This window comes from Lacerta agilis, chromosome 7 (assembly GCF_009819535.1).
Source record: "Lacerta agilis isolate rLacAgi1 chromosome 7, rLacAgi1.pri, whole genome shotgun sequence".
Classification (NCBI taxonomy): domain Eukaryota; kingdom Metazoa; phylum Chordata; class Lepidosauria; order Squamata; family Lacertidae; genus Lacerta; species Lacerta agilis.
In genome coordinates this window covers 52281084-52299481 of record NC_046318.1, presented here as the reverse complement: position 1 = coordinate 52299481, position 18398 = coordinate 52281084, and the positions used below count along the sequence as shown (strand labels likewise).

Sequence of the window (18398 nt, the reverse complement as noted above, 5' to 3'; positions counted from 1 at the left end):
GCCCATTTTGCTGAAAAGTCTGGTGCAAGTCATTTTGTTCTTCGAGATTGTTGGGCCTCTGCACTAGATCCAAATGACCACAAGAGCATGTGTTTCCCATGATAGCCTGTGTGAAGGGAAAGCACTGCTTTAATGAGGCGCATTTTTTAGCCTTCTCCATAACTGATCATGGCAGACATATCACATACTTACAACCTTTGGGCTTTGGGATGTTCAACCAGAAGTGAATTCAAGATGAGACTTTACCAGTCATAGGACTATTTATTTCTCTCTTTGATTATGTTTTATCATTGCAACTTTTCCTATACCTGTTTGCCTTTAGAATGATTAAATGATAATATACACAGACTGGGCGCAAAATTGAACCTAATGTAAAATAATAAAAATGAATGTGGATATATTTGTCTTTTTTAAAAACTCTGTTAAATAGTGAGATTAAACTATCCATTTGAAACCAAGCAGGTGCCCTTCTTACTTGCTATTCACACCCTTCCTGCTGTTGAATAAAGGAAAATACCACAGACTCAATAGTGCTTGCTAGTAGTAATTCATGTCAAGCATCTTTACCATATGGATAATTTTCACTATGAAAGGGATGGAAGATGGGGAGGGCAGGGGTTGCCAGCTTCCTCTCAAACCTTCAAGAATGGCATTTATCACTGCACTGAGAGCTACCTTTCTTTAAAAATGTATATTATTAGAGTATCTTTTTGGGTAGTAACAGCTCCTCTAACTAGGTCTATTTTAGTGGGGAGTTACACTGCTCCCTTCCAATCGGCAAGCCCTAGGCTCAGTAGTTTAGACCACAGCTCCCGTTGTTCAGTCCCTGCTCCTGCCAACCTAGCAGTTCGAAAGCATGTCAAAGTGCAAGCAGATAAATAGGTACCGCTCCGGCGGGAAGGTAAACAGCCTTTCCGTGCACTGCTTTGGTTCGCCAGAAGCGGCTTAGTCATGCTGGCCACATGACCCGGAAGCTGTCTGCGGACAAACACCAGCTCCCTCGGCCAATAGAGTGAGATGAGCGCTGTAACTCCAGAGGAGTCCACAACTGGACCGAGCGGTCAGGGGTCCCTTTACCTTTACACTGCTCCCAGAGCTATAACATGCGTGAGTGAGGTAGAGGGTGGTTATGATTGACTGTTTCAGACAGGAAGTTGCTTCATGCGAGTCCCCTTTAGTCAAGGCCCGCTTTGAAGACAGAGGCAGAGTCTCACTTTAGCTTTCTTTCCCCATGTTTGTCAATGGAGACAGTACTGCCTCCATCAACTTTCTTGGGGCAGAATATAGAAGGTTTCCCTGAAAACGGTGGGGAGAAGCAGCTTCTCCATTAAGAAGTATTGGGGAAACACTCCTTGGCAAGGGGTGAACTTACCCAGCAGGCATTTTTAGAGGGGCAGATTCCCACCCCACTCCATGGAAGTCAGAGGAGACAGCACTTTGACATCAGCGGACTTCCAGAGAGAGAAAATAAAGGCTTTGAAGAGGTGTGTGTGTAACTGCTCCAGGCCCCTTTGGGAAAGGTGTGCTTTTCCTTGGACTGAAGATTGACTACCTCCAAGGAAGCACCCCTACCCTTTGGTTCCATATTCATCCAAAGCTGATGCACACACCGCCTCACAACCCAGGCTTTATGGGGGGGGGGTTCTAATGGGGAGGAGGAAGATGAAGAAGGGAGACAGAAACTAGTCTCTTGCTTCATTTTAAGAACAAGCAAAACACATCTTGCCTAGCTGCTTGTACGCCAATATTGTATTTACTTCCTTAATTGTGCACCTTTCCTATCAAAGATTTGGAGCTTGAAATGCTATGCATTTCCACAGGCCAGAGATAAAGTATGACTTCAGTTCACATGTATAACTGGTGCAGAACTAGGTCATGACTAGTTCAGAACAATGTGACTACTGGTTGTGTATGACAATGATTTCTTAATTTTCTGGCCTGAGCTTTTTCAGTGAGCCCATGCACCCTTAATTGCTTCATGATGTAACAACAGGGTGATGGTTGTTTTTTTGAATGGAAAAAACACCCTTGTACTATTTTATGTTTGGCACTAGGTGGCTCACATGAGCCATCTTAATAAATTCTCATTTTGATATACAATCAAAACTGTGCTTCTCTCTGGAATCTAAAACCCTCAGAAAAAGGTTGATCATATAATACTATTTTCATTTTTATGGATATTGGCAAGCATACTTCTTCATGCTGGAATAATTCAATGGAAGAGTAAAACCACCAGGTGTTAAAAAATAATAGTGGAAAGCATTACACTGCTACAGGTAAGCATCTTTTAACTTTAAGAACTTTAGATTTGGCTACATTATCTTCAAAGTTCTTAATTTCCAAAGTGAGGAATTTATTCAAAGCATCGGTGTCTCAGAAGTCAGTCCTACTAAGTACACTGGGATTTGTTCCCGAATAAATGTGCATGGGATTGCAGACATTATTTCAGTTGAAGCTGATGGGATTCTGAGGTTCTTAGGTTTGGCCGGATTTCAAAAATTATACAAAGAATCAGAAATGCAGCCTTGTAGGTACAATGCAAACAGAAGTGCATTTCCCAGCTGTACCCAAAAGTCTGTTTAGATACTGCAGTTTACTCTGCATCTGTGTGTGCTGCTGAGGATGTGCAGCTTGAGGACGATAACCTTTACAATTGTCAATTGTATTTACTTAATTATCATTGTTCCTTTTATAACACTAATCCTGTTTCACCCAGTTGGCCACCACCCTCAGATGATATGAGGAAATTGGACTTCGGCTAAGCTTACCAAGACTAGGCAAAACTGTCATGCCACTGTGCCAAAGGTTTAGTGAAACACAGTTCTAAATACAGGGGCAGTAGAGAAATAATGAGTGCTCACTGGAAGGGCAGATCCTGAAGCTGAGGCTCCAGTACTCTGGCCACCTCATGAGAAGAGAAGACTCCCTGGAAAAGACCCTGATGTTGGGAAAGATGGAGGGCACAAGGAGAAGGGGACGACAGAGGATGAGATGGTTGGACAGTGTTCTCGAAGCGACTGGCATGATTTTGGCCAAACTGCGGGAGGCAGTGGAAGATAGGTGTGCCTGGCGTGCTCTGGTCCATGGGGTCACGAAGAGTCGGACACGACTAAACGACTGAACAACAACAACAGAGAAATAATAGTGCGAGTTCAGATGATTATATGCATGATGAAAATCCATCAAGGTATAAGCAGGGGAAACTTACAAACATGTTGCAGTGTGATTAAAAGAATAATGCAATCAAAAGCAGAAAGGAACTGATAAAGCAACTAGTAAATGAGAATGAAATCAAGCCCCGCTTTAAGTTGACACAGTTAACCTCGTCATGAATTTAGCATTTGTGAGTGTTATTAGAGTGCCAGTCTTTAAGACATCTGAAACTGTCAGTTTACCATCTTCACCTAATAATTGTGCTGATAGTGGGCTCCATTTTGAAACTTTTTAGTCCATTGCTAGTTTTAGAGGACTGGGAAGTCAAAGACAAAGAGATGTTGTGATTTCCATAACTACATTAGTTAAAGGGCAATCTAAACTATGTGAACATGAGTTGTGATATTTGCAGAAGGGAGAGTGTCACAAATGCTGCCCTCTCCACCATAGTGTATTAAATCCCTTGTGAATATCAGAACAGATGAAAACAACCTGAGTGAATGGGTAGTTATGTGAACAAATACACATACTCATTTAACCCATTTAACTTCTATGACCTTTCCTGTAAAAACAGGAGGACACTATGGATTTGATAAGTAAATGATGGTGCTGTATGTGCCAATCCTTTCTAAGGTTACAGTCCTAGAGTCCCTTAGAAGGAGGCCACAGGGCGTATTGCATCCCTAACCTCCCCCTCCCCCCCCCCACTTTGGATTGCTGTGTCCAAATGAAACCTCAAAGGCCCTTACTGAAGCAATTTAAATTGGATTGCACAGCACATCCAAAATGGAAGCAATTAAAATTTAGGATGTTTCTTCTGCCTAATTAAACATCTGACAAGATGTGTCTAGCGCCACTCCTCAGCAATCTTCATTTTATTTGTTTAATTTTCTTCTGTATGAACACCTCATGTGCATGTCGTAAGCCATCTGTTGTTGCTGCTGACTCATTTGAGGGTGGCTGTGTTATGAGTCTGCAAAGCATTCTCATTTCAATGTATCAAGCATAGACATTTGGTCTCTAGAAGATGCTAAATCTATCAGACCCTTTCTGTTGAAAGGGCATTTCACAAATGATGGCACAGGCAGGTCTGCATTAATCACCAGGTATGTATTCAACACAGAATGGCAGCTTTACCTATTATATATTTTGGAAAGCTGTTCACTATGCATTTGGACTCTTCTTTAGATGGGGTGGGAAACCTTTCTGGCCTGGTGGGCCAGATCTTTATTTCCCGCCAGCCTGCGGGGCAACTTTGACACTCACCCCTGGCCTAAGTTAACCTACAGAGGGAGGATACTCACCAAACAGGACTGAGGCAAAAATCCCCACCCAGATGGTGGGTGAGTGTGGGAGATTTCAATCCTACTTTCTAAAAGATCAAGTGCACAAGAGAATTCTCTGTGATGAACTCACACACACCCAAACCAACAACAAAGTACCTAAAACAGATAACTTGATTATGTATTGCGAACCTCAGAGTAGAGGGTGTTCCAGACAGTAAGAACAATCATGGAAAAATTCTACTTCCAGGTGTCCTGAACCCCTGGCCTACCTGGCAGCAAGTCAGTATGTCAAGTCCCCAGGTTCAATCCACATGTCCAAAGTCCAAACTGAAGCACAGTCCCACAGAGATCCTGGAGTATCCAAGTTGAGATCCATCAACATGGGCATCTGAGCAGAAATAGCACCTCAGCTCTGCTTCCTTTTTGTGCTTTGCATGCTGATTGCAGCATCTGGGCTTGATGAAGCAGATGGCCCTCAACTGTTCCAAGCCTACACCTGCTGAGGAATCACACACCACCTCCCAGAGCTAGTGAGCCCACCTGGTCAGCTAGGGAGCTGGGCTGTGGGGCCTTGCCTGTCTCAGCCTCCTGGAGTGCCCTGCCTGCTGCTCCCTACGCCTCAGAGCCTGCCATGTTTGTGGAGACAGGGGCCCTTCTGGCTCTGGTGATGGGCCCTGCTGCTTTGGTTCCTGTGCACTGACCCCCTCCTCAACCTCTGTCACCCTGTGAGTATTTCCTACACCAACCTCTGCTTCCTCATCCCCTTTTTGAAGGGGGTGTCCCAGTCCCAGCTACAACCCCTCATTGGGATCCTCTTCCTCCTCTCCGTTGTCTTGCCAGTTGATGAACTGGAAGGGGAACTGGGTGTGCTGCACCCATGATTCTTTCTTCTGCTTCAATGGCTTGGGTTGAATGCATGGAGCATTTTCGTACAACCTACATTCATGCCTTGAGAGGGGATCAGGGACTAGGATTGTGCCTGTTCCTACTGTGTGCCTTAAGATGAGCCTATTGAAAGAGAGATAGGGATGTTCCATGTTCCTCAGGGTTGACCTTAAAGTGGGTCACAGAAAGCACTTGATCATATCTCATCCTTAACTCCACCTGTTCTCCAGGTATTCTGCAACTGTGCCCTTGCATCATTCTTTCCAGCTATGCAGCCTCCACAGCTGATTGTCTCTGAGTGACATCTTCAATAATAATATAATAGCCCAGCACATACTATTATAAGCTTAAAAAGACATTGCACAAGGAATACAGGAAGTTGCCATATGTAAAACCAGGCTACAGTATTTGTCCACTTATTGTCTACACTGACTGGCAGCTTGGTGCAGATCTTTCCTAACCTCTGCGAATGGGCCCTTTTAACTAGAGATGCCAGATATTAAACCTGGGACCCTCTACAGGCTTCTGTCAGCTCAGTGTGGACCTTGAACTCATAGTCTTGGTGTTCGTAGCACCATGTTCTAACTAACTCAGCTAGCTAACAGACACAAACAGGGCCGGCGTGTCCATTAAGGCAATTGCCTAGGGCGCCAAAATGGAGGGGGCGCTGGCCAGGCTCCGCTACAGCAGAGAAACTGCTGCTTGCCTCTCCACCACCTCCCGCCTCCCACTAAAGCAGACATTGGCGGAGGGGCGGGCGGCGGGACGGGCGAACAGCAGCTTCTCCCCTACAGCGGAGAAACTGCTGCTTGCCTCTCCACCACCCCCCACCTCCCACTAAAGCAGGCTTTGGTGGGTGCGGGCGGTGGGGGGCACCAGAAGGTGGTCTCGCCTAGGGCGCAAGAAACCCTAGCACCGGTCCTGGACACAAATTAGCAGTGATTGCCTTAATATGCTCTACGATTAGGCCTCTAAGGTCCTGGTTTTCCCACTATCAGGGAGCCCTTTCTCCTTTATCTCATCTGCCAGACATTAGTGGGTTCCAGCTCACACCATGCCTGACCATGTTGGCTAGGGCTGATGAGAGTTGAAGTCCAACAGTACCCAGATGACATCAGGTCCACCACGCCTGACATAAAGGATTCTCAAGGATGTATAAAGTACATGGCCTGGCCTTATATGACCTTGCTGAGATAACACAACAATACAATTTGGAAAAAACTGATCCCAACCAGTGATGGACTTTGGGCTCTCAATTTCAGCAGCACCCCATGCAACACTAAAATTCAATGCTTCTCTCTTCGCACACTTCATTCTACATCATTGTTGCAGCGCCCCCTGTGGCACCGGTGTCCAGTGGAGCCAAAGCAGCTGGGAATTGTGACTCTGTGTGGGGTAAACTACCATTCCCAGGGTTCTTTTGGGAAAGTAATGCGCTTTAAACATGTTCCAGATGTGTTTTAAATATATGCTGTGGATCTGCTGTCTGTGGCACCTCAAACCTGACTGGAACCTACTGGGATTAATCTTGTTCATAAATATATATCTCACATAGCACAGTGGGGCATGTACAATGATTCCACTGTATGAATGCCTGCATCCTAATATACAGACTTGGCTAGGCCCAATAGTAAGCTGTAATTAAGCTGCATTTCTATCTAGAAATACAAGACAATGCTCAAGTATTGGGAGAGAAAATGTTGTTCACATTTACATCTTCTTTCTTTTTGTCTACTAAGATCATTGTGTTAAAATAATCTCCCATAGAAACTTAATTGAAAACCATCTTGAGAATCAACCCTCATAGCGGTTGTGGGTGCGAAATCACATTTTCCTTAAAAAAAACCCCACAAATTAATTCCAGTTTCAGTGTTTACAAACAAGCATCTCAAAACATGAAATACAGTAAATGATTTGTGTGCTTTAACTTAATTGATTTACATACTGTTTGATCCCTTTGGGATTTTATGCTTCTTGCATTAGGTGTCAGGCAGATGAATGGCTTTTAATTGCTTTTTCCATTGAGTATGACTGTATAGCATTATAGATTGCTAATCATTTGAACTAAACACTCTGGGTTGCATTTCTGTGTGGAATAGTAGAGAGCTTCTGCTGTGCTAAACTTACACTTGAAGATATTCTTTGTAGTCTAGCATTCTGGATCCTGTGCCATCTATTTCATTTGAATCACTACACTCACTCAATAGTGAGAGCAGGGCTGTAGCCACTGGGTGGCGCTGCGGCTCCCTTAAAGATATTCCAGGTCACTTGCTGAATTTTCAGCTTTCCTTTAAAAAAGAAAGAAAAAGAGTAAGCAGAACAGACATATTTTCCAGGTGAGGACCTGGCTAACCTGCCCAGAAGTTTTTAACACTATTTAGGACTTCTAACCCTTTGTTATTAGTCTTTGCTCTATGGCTACGCTACAGTTGCTTCCCTAAATACCAGGTGCATTCGGACATGGGGATTATTGTGTTAGATTTTCTGTTTATAATGCTAGAGCTTCTGTTCCAGTTCCCTACATTCCTTTTGCACTGCATTACCTGTTGAGTTATGGAATTGTGACATTTTGATTAATATACCGCCATTCGCACCAATGGGTGTGGTGTGACATGACAGTGGGTGTCATCAGACATGTAGCCTTTATGCACGTATATGCTTCGGTTCTCTGTGATTCACCCATGGGAATGGTGGGTGGGGAGAACTACCGGTATATGCTGAGACAGCACCCCAAATTTCATCACATGGTATGATTCATGGAAATGGTGGGCAAATTACAGCACAAAACTCCCCCGAGTTCTCGGGGTTGCAAAAGACTTTTTTTACTGGAAGCAATTAATGCAGAAATGAGCACTAAACATCCAATAGATTTCCAGAAATGGCTTTTGTGCCATGTGAAAGGGTACATGAAGAAGAACATTAAGAGGTAAAGAAACATCAGGAAAACAGAAGAAAGCACTGTTTGAATGCAGCCACCAACTTCCAAGTAAAAGTTACTCAGGCACAGTTGGCTGCAATCCTAAACCCATTGACTTGGGAATAAGTCCCCCTGAATTCAATGGAACTTACTTTTGAGTAGGTTCTGGTGTTCTGAGCCAGCAACAGCTCAGACTCACATCCCAGTGGGACATCATTGCCTGTTTATGACAAAGATGGAGTTTGGTTTCAGAGTAATGCTCTTATTGAGGGATGCACTGCTTTTCTTCAGCTTGTTTCCTATGTGGCGACCTGTCTTGTTCATTTGGTTGAAAGTGTGTGTGTGTGTGTGTTCTCATCTCTCCCAAATGTGTTTACCGGGCTTCTTGTAGAGCACAAAACTAGACTTGAGTGGAAGAAGGAAGGTACTTACTGCTGGGAACCCAAAGCAGGATCTGGATTCTGTTTGGGGGTACTGTTTACTCTGCCCAACAGAGCTATTAGATGTGGTTTGAAGGACGTAAAAGGATGCTACTTTACCACAGTGGTGCAAAACAGTTCAGCCATCATATAGGAAGAAGCTGCAGCCTCTAGTGCAGTGTTGCAATACGTCTGGAATTTCTTGGACCTACCCGGAAAACTACAGTTGGAAGCAGTGTCTGGGGGGAAATCCAGCAACAGTCTGGGGAAATCTAAGATGTATGGCAACTGATGTTGGCAGCTTAAAAACGTGATTTTTTTGTGATTTTCTCCCAAAAGCTCAAGCAACCCTACTCTAGTGGTTCAGTCACAATACTTATTTTTTCAGCAAATGCATTCCTAGGATAAGGCTCCTGATGGCTGCACCAGCATGCAATAAAAAAGGATATTTACACTTGCCTGTAGACAGACAAGCTGATGCAAATGCTTAGGTCCGGGTGCCAGATGGATGGAGGAAAAACATCACCCAGTCCTTTCTGCTCAAAGGCTCTTTTTATGCTGGGAATGGGCTACAATGTGTTCTCAAAGGGAAGATGCAGAAATATGTTTATACATGATGAATGCTTTCAGGGCTAGGAGGCATATATTTTTTTCACTGCATAAAACAGGTCCGGGCCTGTAATTATATAATGAAACTAAATGAGGCTGAATTTAGGAGGAAGGCCAATTAATTTGGCACATCAATTTTGTTTGCTGCTGTCAAATACTGTAACAGGAACTTGATAGATTGCAGACTTGGATTTCTAATCAGGTGTTTCTGAAGCAAAAAGGAGGAGAGAAACGTGAAGAAGAAGAAGAAGAGAGAAGAAGAGAAGAAGAAGAAGAAGAAGAAGAGGAGGAGGAGGAGTTTGGATTTGATATCCCGCTTTTCACTACCCGAAGGACTCTCAAAGCGGCTAACATTCTCCTTTCCCTTCCTCCCCCACAACAAACACTCTGTGAGGTGAGTGGGGCTGAGAGACTTCAAAGAAGTGTGACTAGCTCAAGGTCACCCAGAAGCTGGCATGTGGAGGAGCGGAGACACGAAACCCGGTTCCCCAGATTACGAGTATACCACTCTTAACCACTACACCACACTGACAAGAGGGACCATCATATCATAGATGTCAGACAGTTTGTGGGTGTTTTTGCAGATTGAAAGAATGCAATGTCCCTCGTTTCCTAGGGCCAAGTTCAGGTGTCCTATACAGAGCCCCTTTACACCAGATGTTGCACACAGCTGTTTATCATTGATTAGCTGTTGCCCTCAGACCTGCTCTTTCAAAGCCTGCTCCTCCTGCCCCTGAAGTTTGGAATTTGGAAGATCTAAGGATTATATTTGGATAGATATTATTGCATAACTTGGTCTACTTATTTTGCGTATAATGAGAAACTTACCTGTGGTAATCTGCACTGCGCAATGTTGAGAACTAGTGTAGCCACTCAGTTATCATATGGAAAATGCCTTCAATAAATGAAGGATATAGCTTGTTACTAGATATTCCTGTATGCAACAAAATGTGTGGTGATGACAATCTTACTGCTAGCTACAGGATTCATTCTAGTGTCTGAGGAAAGCAGGGGGAGCTGGTTGTATCCTTTTTGTGTGTCCTCTGTTGCCTTTATGTCTCTCTCTCTAGCATACACTGTCTTAAGTGAGTTTATTTCTTACACCTGAAACCCGTGACCCTCCAGACAGAGTTGAGACTCCAGTTTCCCATCAGCCTCCACAGTACAGCGATGATCAGGATGATGGGACTTTTATTCATTTTTTTATGTAGACTGCTTAATCACATAACTCTCTAATTGTAGAACACAGCTAAAATTCACAAAACTGTTAAACAAAACTAATCTAAGTAAAGTGATCATCAATAAAGCACATATAAAACCATATATTAGCCATAATACCTGCCTAAAGTCAATGGGCAGGGAGTTTCAAAGTATAGGTGCTGCAGCTGCACAAAAATATCAACTCATTGTAAACACAGAATGGGAAATTATATGATACTTGTAAAAGTGCAAGTTTCTGCTGACTGAAGTGGTTGAAAAGGCAAACACAGGACAAGGTGACCCTTGTGTAAACTGGTTCCAAGCTGTTGAGAACTTTAGATACCAATAGTAAAATCTTGGAGGAGACTCTTGAGAGTCCCATGGACTGCAAGAAGATCAAACCTATCCATTCTTAAGGAAATCAGCCCTGAGTGTTCACTGGAAGGACAGATCCTGAAGCTGAGGCTCCAGTACTTTGGCCACCTCATGAGAAGAGAAGACTCCCTGGAAAAGACCCTGATGTTGGGAAAGATGGAGGGCACAAGGATGTTGGGAAAGATGGAGGGCACAAGGAGAAGGGGGCGACAGAGGACAAGATGGTTGGACAGTGTTCTCGAAGCCACCAACATGAGTCTGACCAAACTGCGAACAAGTAAAATCTTGAACTTGGTCCAGTAACAAGTTGGCAGCCAGGGCAGATCTATGAGCAGAAGTACAATAAATGATCTCGCTCCTGTCACAATTGTATTGCAGCATTTCATACTGCAGCTTCTGGAAAGGGAAGCCCCTCACCGAGAGTTGTTGTAAACCATGTTGAGTTTTTTTTTTAAACGATATAGTGGCACAGAAATATTTTAATAACTAAACAGTGTGTGTCACAATAGTCCAGTCCTGAAGCGACCAATTCTGAGCAACTGAGGCCAAGCTATTCCAGTCTACAAATGGGGTCCAGCAGCACCCCGACTGTGTACCTACTCTTCCGAGGAAGTGCAATCCCATGTAGGGTAGGCAATTAGCAGCAATTTCTTGGACATGAGAACCACTCGCCCCAGAGCCTCTGTATTGCCAGGCTTCAAAACTCAGTTTATTTCCCACATTCAGGGGCCAGTGTAGCCCTTTCTGATTCAGATATTACAGAGAAATAGAACTGAGTGTCATCAGAATAATGATGGCACCATTGCCCCAAATCACCCAATGACTACTCTTAATGGCTTCATGTAGATGTTAAATAACTTTGGGGGATAAAATACAGTTGTGCCCCGTGGCACTCCATAGCATATTTGCCAGGAACAGAGCAGCAATTTCCCAGCACTATTCTCCTGATTCAGTGTTGGGAGTACAATGGCAGCTAAATACTATGTTTCCCCCATCTCCAACCACATTAAAGGATTTGCAGCACTCTTTCTCTTGCTCATTCATGGGTACCTGCCCTAATCTGCAGCATAGAAGGTTCTTGACCTACTTGCCATTAGCATCAACCCACCCTGAAATATTTTAAACACATAACAGCAGAATTACAAAACATTAGTCATATCCACCAATTGAGAAAGGATATAATCAACTCTCTCTGTATTTTTTGAACAATAACCCACTTACTTCCCATTCATGAATACAGAGAAAACAGACGTTGAATGCTAGAGCACTAGATGGAGTGGGTTACGGAAATCATATTTGCTGTAAATAAAGTAAACAGAAATGAAATGAAGAGAAGTGGATGAACTTCACAAATAGGTTCTGACAGTTCCGTGTTCCTACTAAATGGAGTTCAAGAACAGTGACTGGGCCCCTGGGAAAACATATATTCTGCACCCTGTGAAGAACTGATTTTGTAGACAGCTGGCAAGAGTCCCCAGGAATATGCACCATGGGAACTGAGCTAATACTACAGTACACAGAAGAGAAACAAAGACAGATAACTAATTCAGATAGTGCCAAATATACAGACAAAAGAATCACTTGTGTGCGTCACTTTTTATACCATTGGAAACTAAATTAAAAAACCCAAAATGCCACATTGATGCATATTCATATTCTAAAGGTATTTACAGGTAACTTTACAAATTTTTATACATATTTTCATAATTAATGCCTTCTGGTCAGCTTTAAGTTAAGGGCACCACGAACCCTCAGAGGATCATAAGGCTGTAGTTGGTGCCACCCCTTGGCTCTTTATCCCAGTGTAGTACAAATTCATATTTGGCTCCTTCTTAGGAGAAAATTAAAAGACCATGTGTGCAAAGTACAGTCATCTGCCCTGAATTTCTGGAGAATGAAACAGTGTTTCCATTCATTTCTCTACCGATCATCAAGAACAACAGTTAATGCATGTATGGAAGGGGGCAACCTGGGCAAAGAAGCATATGCAAATTAGGTTGGTAAATGCTTATGCATACTTACTTACTTACTTACTTGGAGAAAGCACCATTGAACTCAGTGGGGCTTCCATCTGAGTAAGCACACACAGACCTGGGCTCTTACGATATTTATATAACGATGGTGATCATTACATCAATGGGAAATAACTGCAGCATAGAATTCCTACATACACAGTAGGTTGATCATGGGATTGAAGTGTCCTCACTGCCTGTCATGGTAAGCTTATGGCTCATGGCTTACCATGAACATGCAGATTACTCCTTCGCAAGCGGGAGCAACAAACCACAATCCTTAACATACGGACATGGTTTCTTTCAAAGCAAGCAAGCCACTAACAGGAAGCCAAGAACAATCATTGGCCTCAGAACACTTTTCTACTCAGAGAGAAGCTGACCACCACCCCTGTTTTGGGCTTCCGCATGGCCACTATTTTCAGATGGATTCAACCAGCAAATTCAGGTTGGGCAATTATAGCTTATCTGGAGATCTTGTGCATCAAATTCATTCCCACCCCCCATTGGACTTTTTGTGATAAGAAAAGTGGCAGAGGAAACGTACTGGAAAGTGTGGGATAATGCTTTATTTGAGTCAATGCCATCTAACCAAATCAAGAGAGGATGCTCATTAAACAGTGAATGTTGTCAGCACTCCCTGCAAACAAGTCAAGATGAATGGTCAATAAACGGGTGGTCTGGAAGTGCCTAAGTGTAGGATTGTGGTTTGTTGCTTTTGCTTGTGCTGGGGATGGAGCAAAGCAGGAGTGATCTCCTCGTTCATGGCAAACTATTACTGTGGCTTCCCATGGCAAACTGTCCCACTGTAAGTGCAGAGCGCAATGTTGTGTCCCAGTTGTAGCTCCCCACCGCTACTTGCCCCACAAACCTGGTGCTTTTTGAGGAGTCTGTCTGTCCTGTCTGTCTGTCTGTCTGTCTGTGTGAAATACCACTAGCACATGCAGGTACAGTATGTCGCATTAGTCCAAAAATACTGGCTGAATTCTGGGGGGGGGGAAACTCCCCCCACCTCACACACATTCAATTATTCATGCCTTAAACATTAGAATATCTGTTTTTTAAAAATTATTTAAAAAGAAAAAAAGGTTACAATTTACAAGTGTCCCATAAAAGTGAATAATTAAAAGAAATTCAAGATAATCTAACAGGAATCCACCTAACAACAATGATAAGAAAAATGAGTCTGTGGCTGATCTATTCAGTCCCACGTTGCAGAGGAATCCACAGTCCAGGTAAATGCATGTTGCATGTCTTCAGTGAGACGGTCTTGCAAGGCTGGTGCTATCCTTGGAACAGGCTGATTCCTCAGCAAAATGTTGCTAAAAGTAATGAACAGCTCCATCAGTGACTCATTACTTATTTTGACCTGAAATGAGAATATACAAGTTACTGAGGGGAAGAGAGAAAGGAGGCTGTTTTCTATATTCCATGAGTTCTGTGATGTTGTCGGTGCGTCAACAAACAATGGCAAACATTTTATTCTGGCTAATCTCCGCAGGATCGTTTTACCACTTACACTTTTCAAATTCAGATGTGTTTACATTTCAAGTGTTAGGACTAGGTTATGTTGATGTTAAACCAGTTATTATTGTATTGAGTACTGTTCTGTGTTTTAATCAATTTCTATAAAGTACTGCAGGGTTTTTACAATTAAGGGAGCAATGCTATACCCATTGCCTTGGGAAAAAGGCCCCACTGAACTCAACAGGACCATATTGCTGAGAAGACACATAAAGGTTTCCAACTGTTAAGTGAGAGACCAAATGTAATAAATAGAAATAACAACATTGAGAGTGCTTTTCTGTTAATATGGGGTATAAATAACCAACCATTAGTATTTGTTTCACCTCACTTTTTATACCATTGGAAACTAAATAAAAAAACCCCCAAATGCCACATTGATGCATATTCATATTCTAAAGGTATTTACAGATAACTTACAAATTTTTATACATATTTTCATAATTAAATGCCTTCTGATCAGCATTTAAGTTAAGGGCATCACGAACCCTCAGAGGATCATAGGCTGTAGTTGGTGCCACCCCTTGGCTCTTTACCCCAGTGTTCAAGAACAAGAGGATATATTAGAACTTCAAATTGCTGCTTTGGGTGCCCTTGCAGATATAAAACTTTAGTTCTTTTGTTTTGTAAACTTTTAGTTCCTTGGTTAATTTTTTTTATTTTGGGTCATTAAAGTAAAGCTGTTGCTCAGTCAAAGAATATTTGTTAATTGTATGAGTTGGTTAGTTGACTGACCATTTAATTAGTTAACACTGCAGAAATGTGCACATAGGTGGCGAAGAGACTGAGTTATGAATCAGAAAGCCCCAATCTGAATGTCATCACTAAGCAGGCTTTGGGCATAGTGGTGAGCTCCTGTTGCTCGGTCCCTACTCCTGCCCACCTAGCAGTTCGAAAGCACGTCAAAGTGGCAAGTAGATAAATAGGTACCGCTCCGGCGGGAAGGGTAAACGGCATTTCCGTGCGCTGCTCTGGTTCGCCAGAAGTGGCTTTGTCATGCTGGCCACATGGACCCAGAAGCTGTATGCCGGCTCCCTCGGCCAGCAACGCGAGATGAGCGTCGCAACCCCAGAGTCCTAATGGTCAGGGGCCCCTTTACCTTTTAAAAACACCTATAGTTAAGCATCACCAGTGCTTTTTTCAGGGGGGTATTCAAGGGTACACAGTACTGGTACCTCTTTTTGTTGTTGTTAAAAAGTTTAGCACTCAGCTTCAAGGTGAGTACCAGCACCTATTTTTCCAGCAAAAAATCACTGGGCATTACTATACTAGAAAAGCAATACTCCTGGAGATTTTTAGCTGAACAGGGGTAGGGAACATTCGGCCCACCAGTCTCCCCATTTGGCCTTCCGGCCTATTTTGGCCAAGTATAGAAATGATGCAAAAATAGGGCAAACCCAAACTTACGGTTTGAAAAAATGAGAAACTGAGAGAAACCAACAGCGACAGCCCCACTGATCCCTACTGGAGGTACACAGTGGGTAACTCTTGCGGAGAATGCAGAGTTAGATGGAGAATGGCAATTTTAACACAGCATTCAGCAACAGTCATGTGATTCAGAGAAAGCTGTGCTTTGGCATGCCAATTGCCTAAACGACATGAATAATACATAATATTCTGTGGGAGGGTGCAGGAATGGACTCACCTTTTAACATCATGTTTCAGCCTGCCTGTTGCATAACCTTTATTCATTTTTAACTGAATAGTTTATTTGTTCTTAATGGATTGTTATCTGCTCTGAGGCGTTGGGATAGGAAGCAGCAGAAACCTATATGAATAACAGCAAGAATGCCGAGAAATAAAATAAAACCTAAAGGCGCGCAAGTGCTTCAGGTTTGAATGAAAGTTAGAAAATGCTGTTCTTTTTTCCAGCTCTGAGCATGAAAGAGAGTGGAGTTTTTCACAATTTGGTAGTGAAAGGCCCATTAGTTCTGAACGCAGCAGCTTTCCTGGCCCATTTGCAACAGATACTGATACCAATTATCTTATTGTGAATCCAAGTGGGCAGTCTGCCACACCGCCGACAGATCAGCATTGAGAAACTAGAGGATGGGCACAGTTTCACTGCCTACCCAAATTGTTTTCTGCAGCTTGGCTTTTAATGGAAATTCACCTTGGTCATTGAAATTCCTCATTCTTTAGAGCCTATTTGCAGTCTGTGACTGCACAGGCACACAAGGTCCCTAGGAAATTTGTTTTCGTATTCTCTCTCCCCAGGGAAAACCAGCAGCGATGGGAACCAGGTCAAGCTATTTGTCCATCAAGCCCCAGTACTACTCCATACCCTCCAACATTTCTCCAATGAAAATAAGGATGTCCTATATAATATATAATAATAATAATAATAATAATAATATAATATACCCTACCTATTTGACTAGGTGGCTTCCAACATATATTAAAACATAACAAAATATTAAATGTTAAAAAAAACTTCCCAATACAGGGCTGCCTTCAGATGTCTTCTCAAGGTTGTGGAGTTACTTATCTCCTGGCTCAGGGGTCGCATAACTCCATACGCGCCAACATTTCTCTGGTGAAAATAGGGACACCTTAAGAAAAAGTGGGACATTCTGGGATCAAATCAGAAACCAGGATGGCTTCTGCAAATCTGGGACTGTCCTTGGAAAATAGGGGCACTTGGAGGGTCTGCTATTGTACCCAGCCTGGCATTGGGGTCTCAGGTGGAGATTCAGATAATTTTTTAAACATGTTTTAAACTGGATATACTAAAGAATAAATGTTGAAGCTACTGCCATTCATTCTTTTAAACATCCTTTGACCTTCCTCATTATTGCTGAATCAGAACAAACAACAGTCGGGATGAGCCCTTACAGACAGAGGGAGAATCTTTCTGCTGTCGCTATTGGAATAACCAGGAGTGAGAAACTCTTGTCAATCTACTGCAAAACCCCTGAAAATAACTCAGAGATCTGATCTACCTTCTTTTTTTAAAAAAATAAAATACTTTATTTTAATGTTTCAAATTATACATACATAAACATATTTCCGACAAAACATACACAAACCTACAGACATTTTTCAACATCTTAAAAACCAAACACTCCATCATACTTTCCTTATCTTCATCACACTCTACCCACACCTTCCAACACCCACCCCCCACCCTGTGCATGACTTCCAGTCAACTCAGCTATAGTTTCTTTCGTTTCTCCTCTTTCTTTCTTCTAACACACTATTATTCAAATTTCTTGTTTATTTACAGTTCTCCTTTGTTGTCTAACTTATTTAATATCCAATAGTTGTAACGGAAACTTGTTCATTATAATAGGAGATTTAACTTTTCAACATAATTTTTCAAGTATCCTCCTGAACGCTTTCCAATCTTTGTCTGCCCTTTCTTTTGTGGTCCTTCCAATTTCTTCCATTATTTTAGACATATTGTGATATTCTAGAAGTTTGGCGAGCCATTCTGTTTTGTTGGGATTGCTCCACTTTTCCAATTTTTTGCTATCAGTAACCTTGCGGCTACTGTTGCATATAAGTATAATGTTTTATCTTCCTTTCTTTAAACTGTCTGGTACTATTCCCAGTAGGAAACCTTCTGGTGTTTTTTTAAAAGAGTATTTAAACATTCTTCATCTCGTTATATAGTTTCCCAAAATCGGACTATGTTGCGGCAATTCCACCATATGTGTATCATGGTGCCTTTTCCTGCATTGCATCCCATGAGACTCATGCCTTCCTCATACCCCCAGATAGATGCTGCTTTTAGGCCAATGGAAACTACCAATGTGGACTGCAGAGCCTCTTGCATCTGAACCAAGCCAACGAGGATTGACCACTGAAATGGCTGATGCCTGGGGCCAGTGTGTCTTAGGACATTCTTAGACAAAGCAGGGGGGGGGGACTGCTACAAAAAACCTATGGAGGATTCATTGGTAATTGGATAGCAGTCACAATAATGTAAATTGACTCTGACGGTAATTTTAAAAAGTTTTTGCAACCTTGAGGGAGTTAGAGATAATGTTAGTAATCTCATGCTGAACCTATCTGA

At 42.6% G+C, this 18398-nt stretch overlaps 1 protein-coding gene across 4 annotated transcripts in view; it reads right to left on the bottom strand.

Annotated features, from left to right (window-relative positions):
- Positions 1-14126: 14126 nt before the first annotated feature.
- NKAIN3 (sodium/potassium transporting ATPase interacting 3) overlaps positions 14127-18398 on the bottom strand; it is a 185284-nt gene continuing 181012 nt past the window's right edge. For 2 of the 4 annotated variants that reach the window (XM_033155294.1, XM_033155297.1), the window contains exon 6: positions 14131-14225. In XM_033155294.1, coding sequence (XP_033011185.1) covers positions 14212-14225 — 14 coding nt within the window. In that variant the 3' untranslated portion in view covers positions 14131-14211. Of the gene's footprint in view, positions 14226-18398 lie in introns of all 4 variants that reach the window. The other 2 variants (XM_033155296.1, XM_033155298.1) reach the window with 2 other exon arrangements.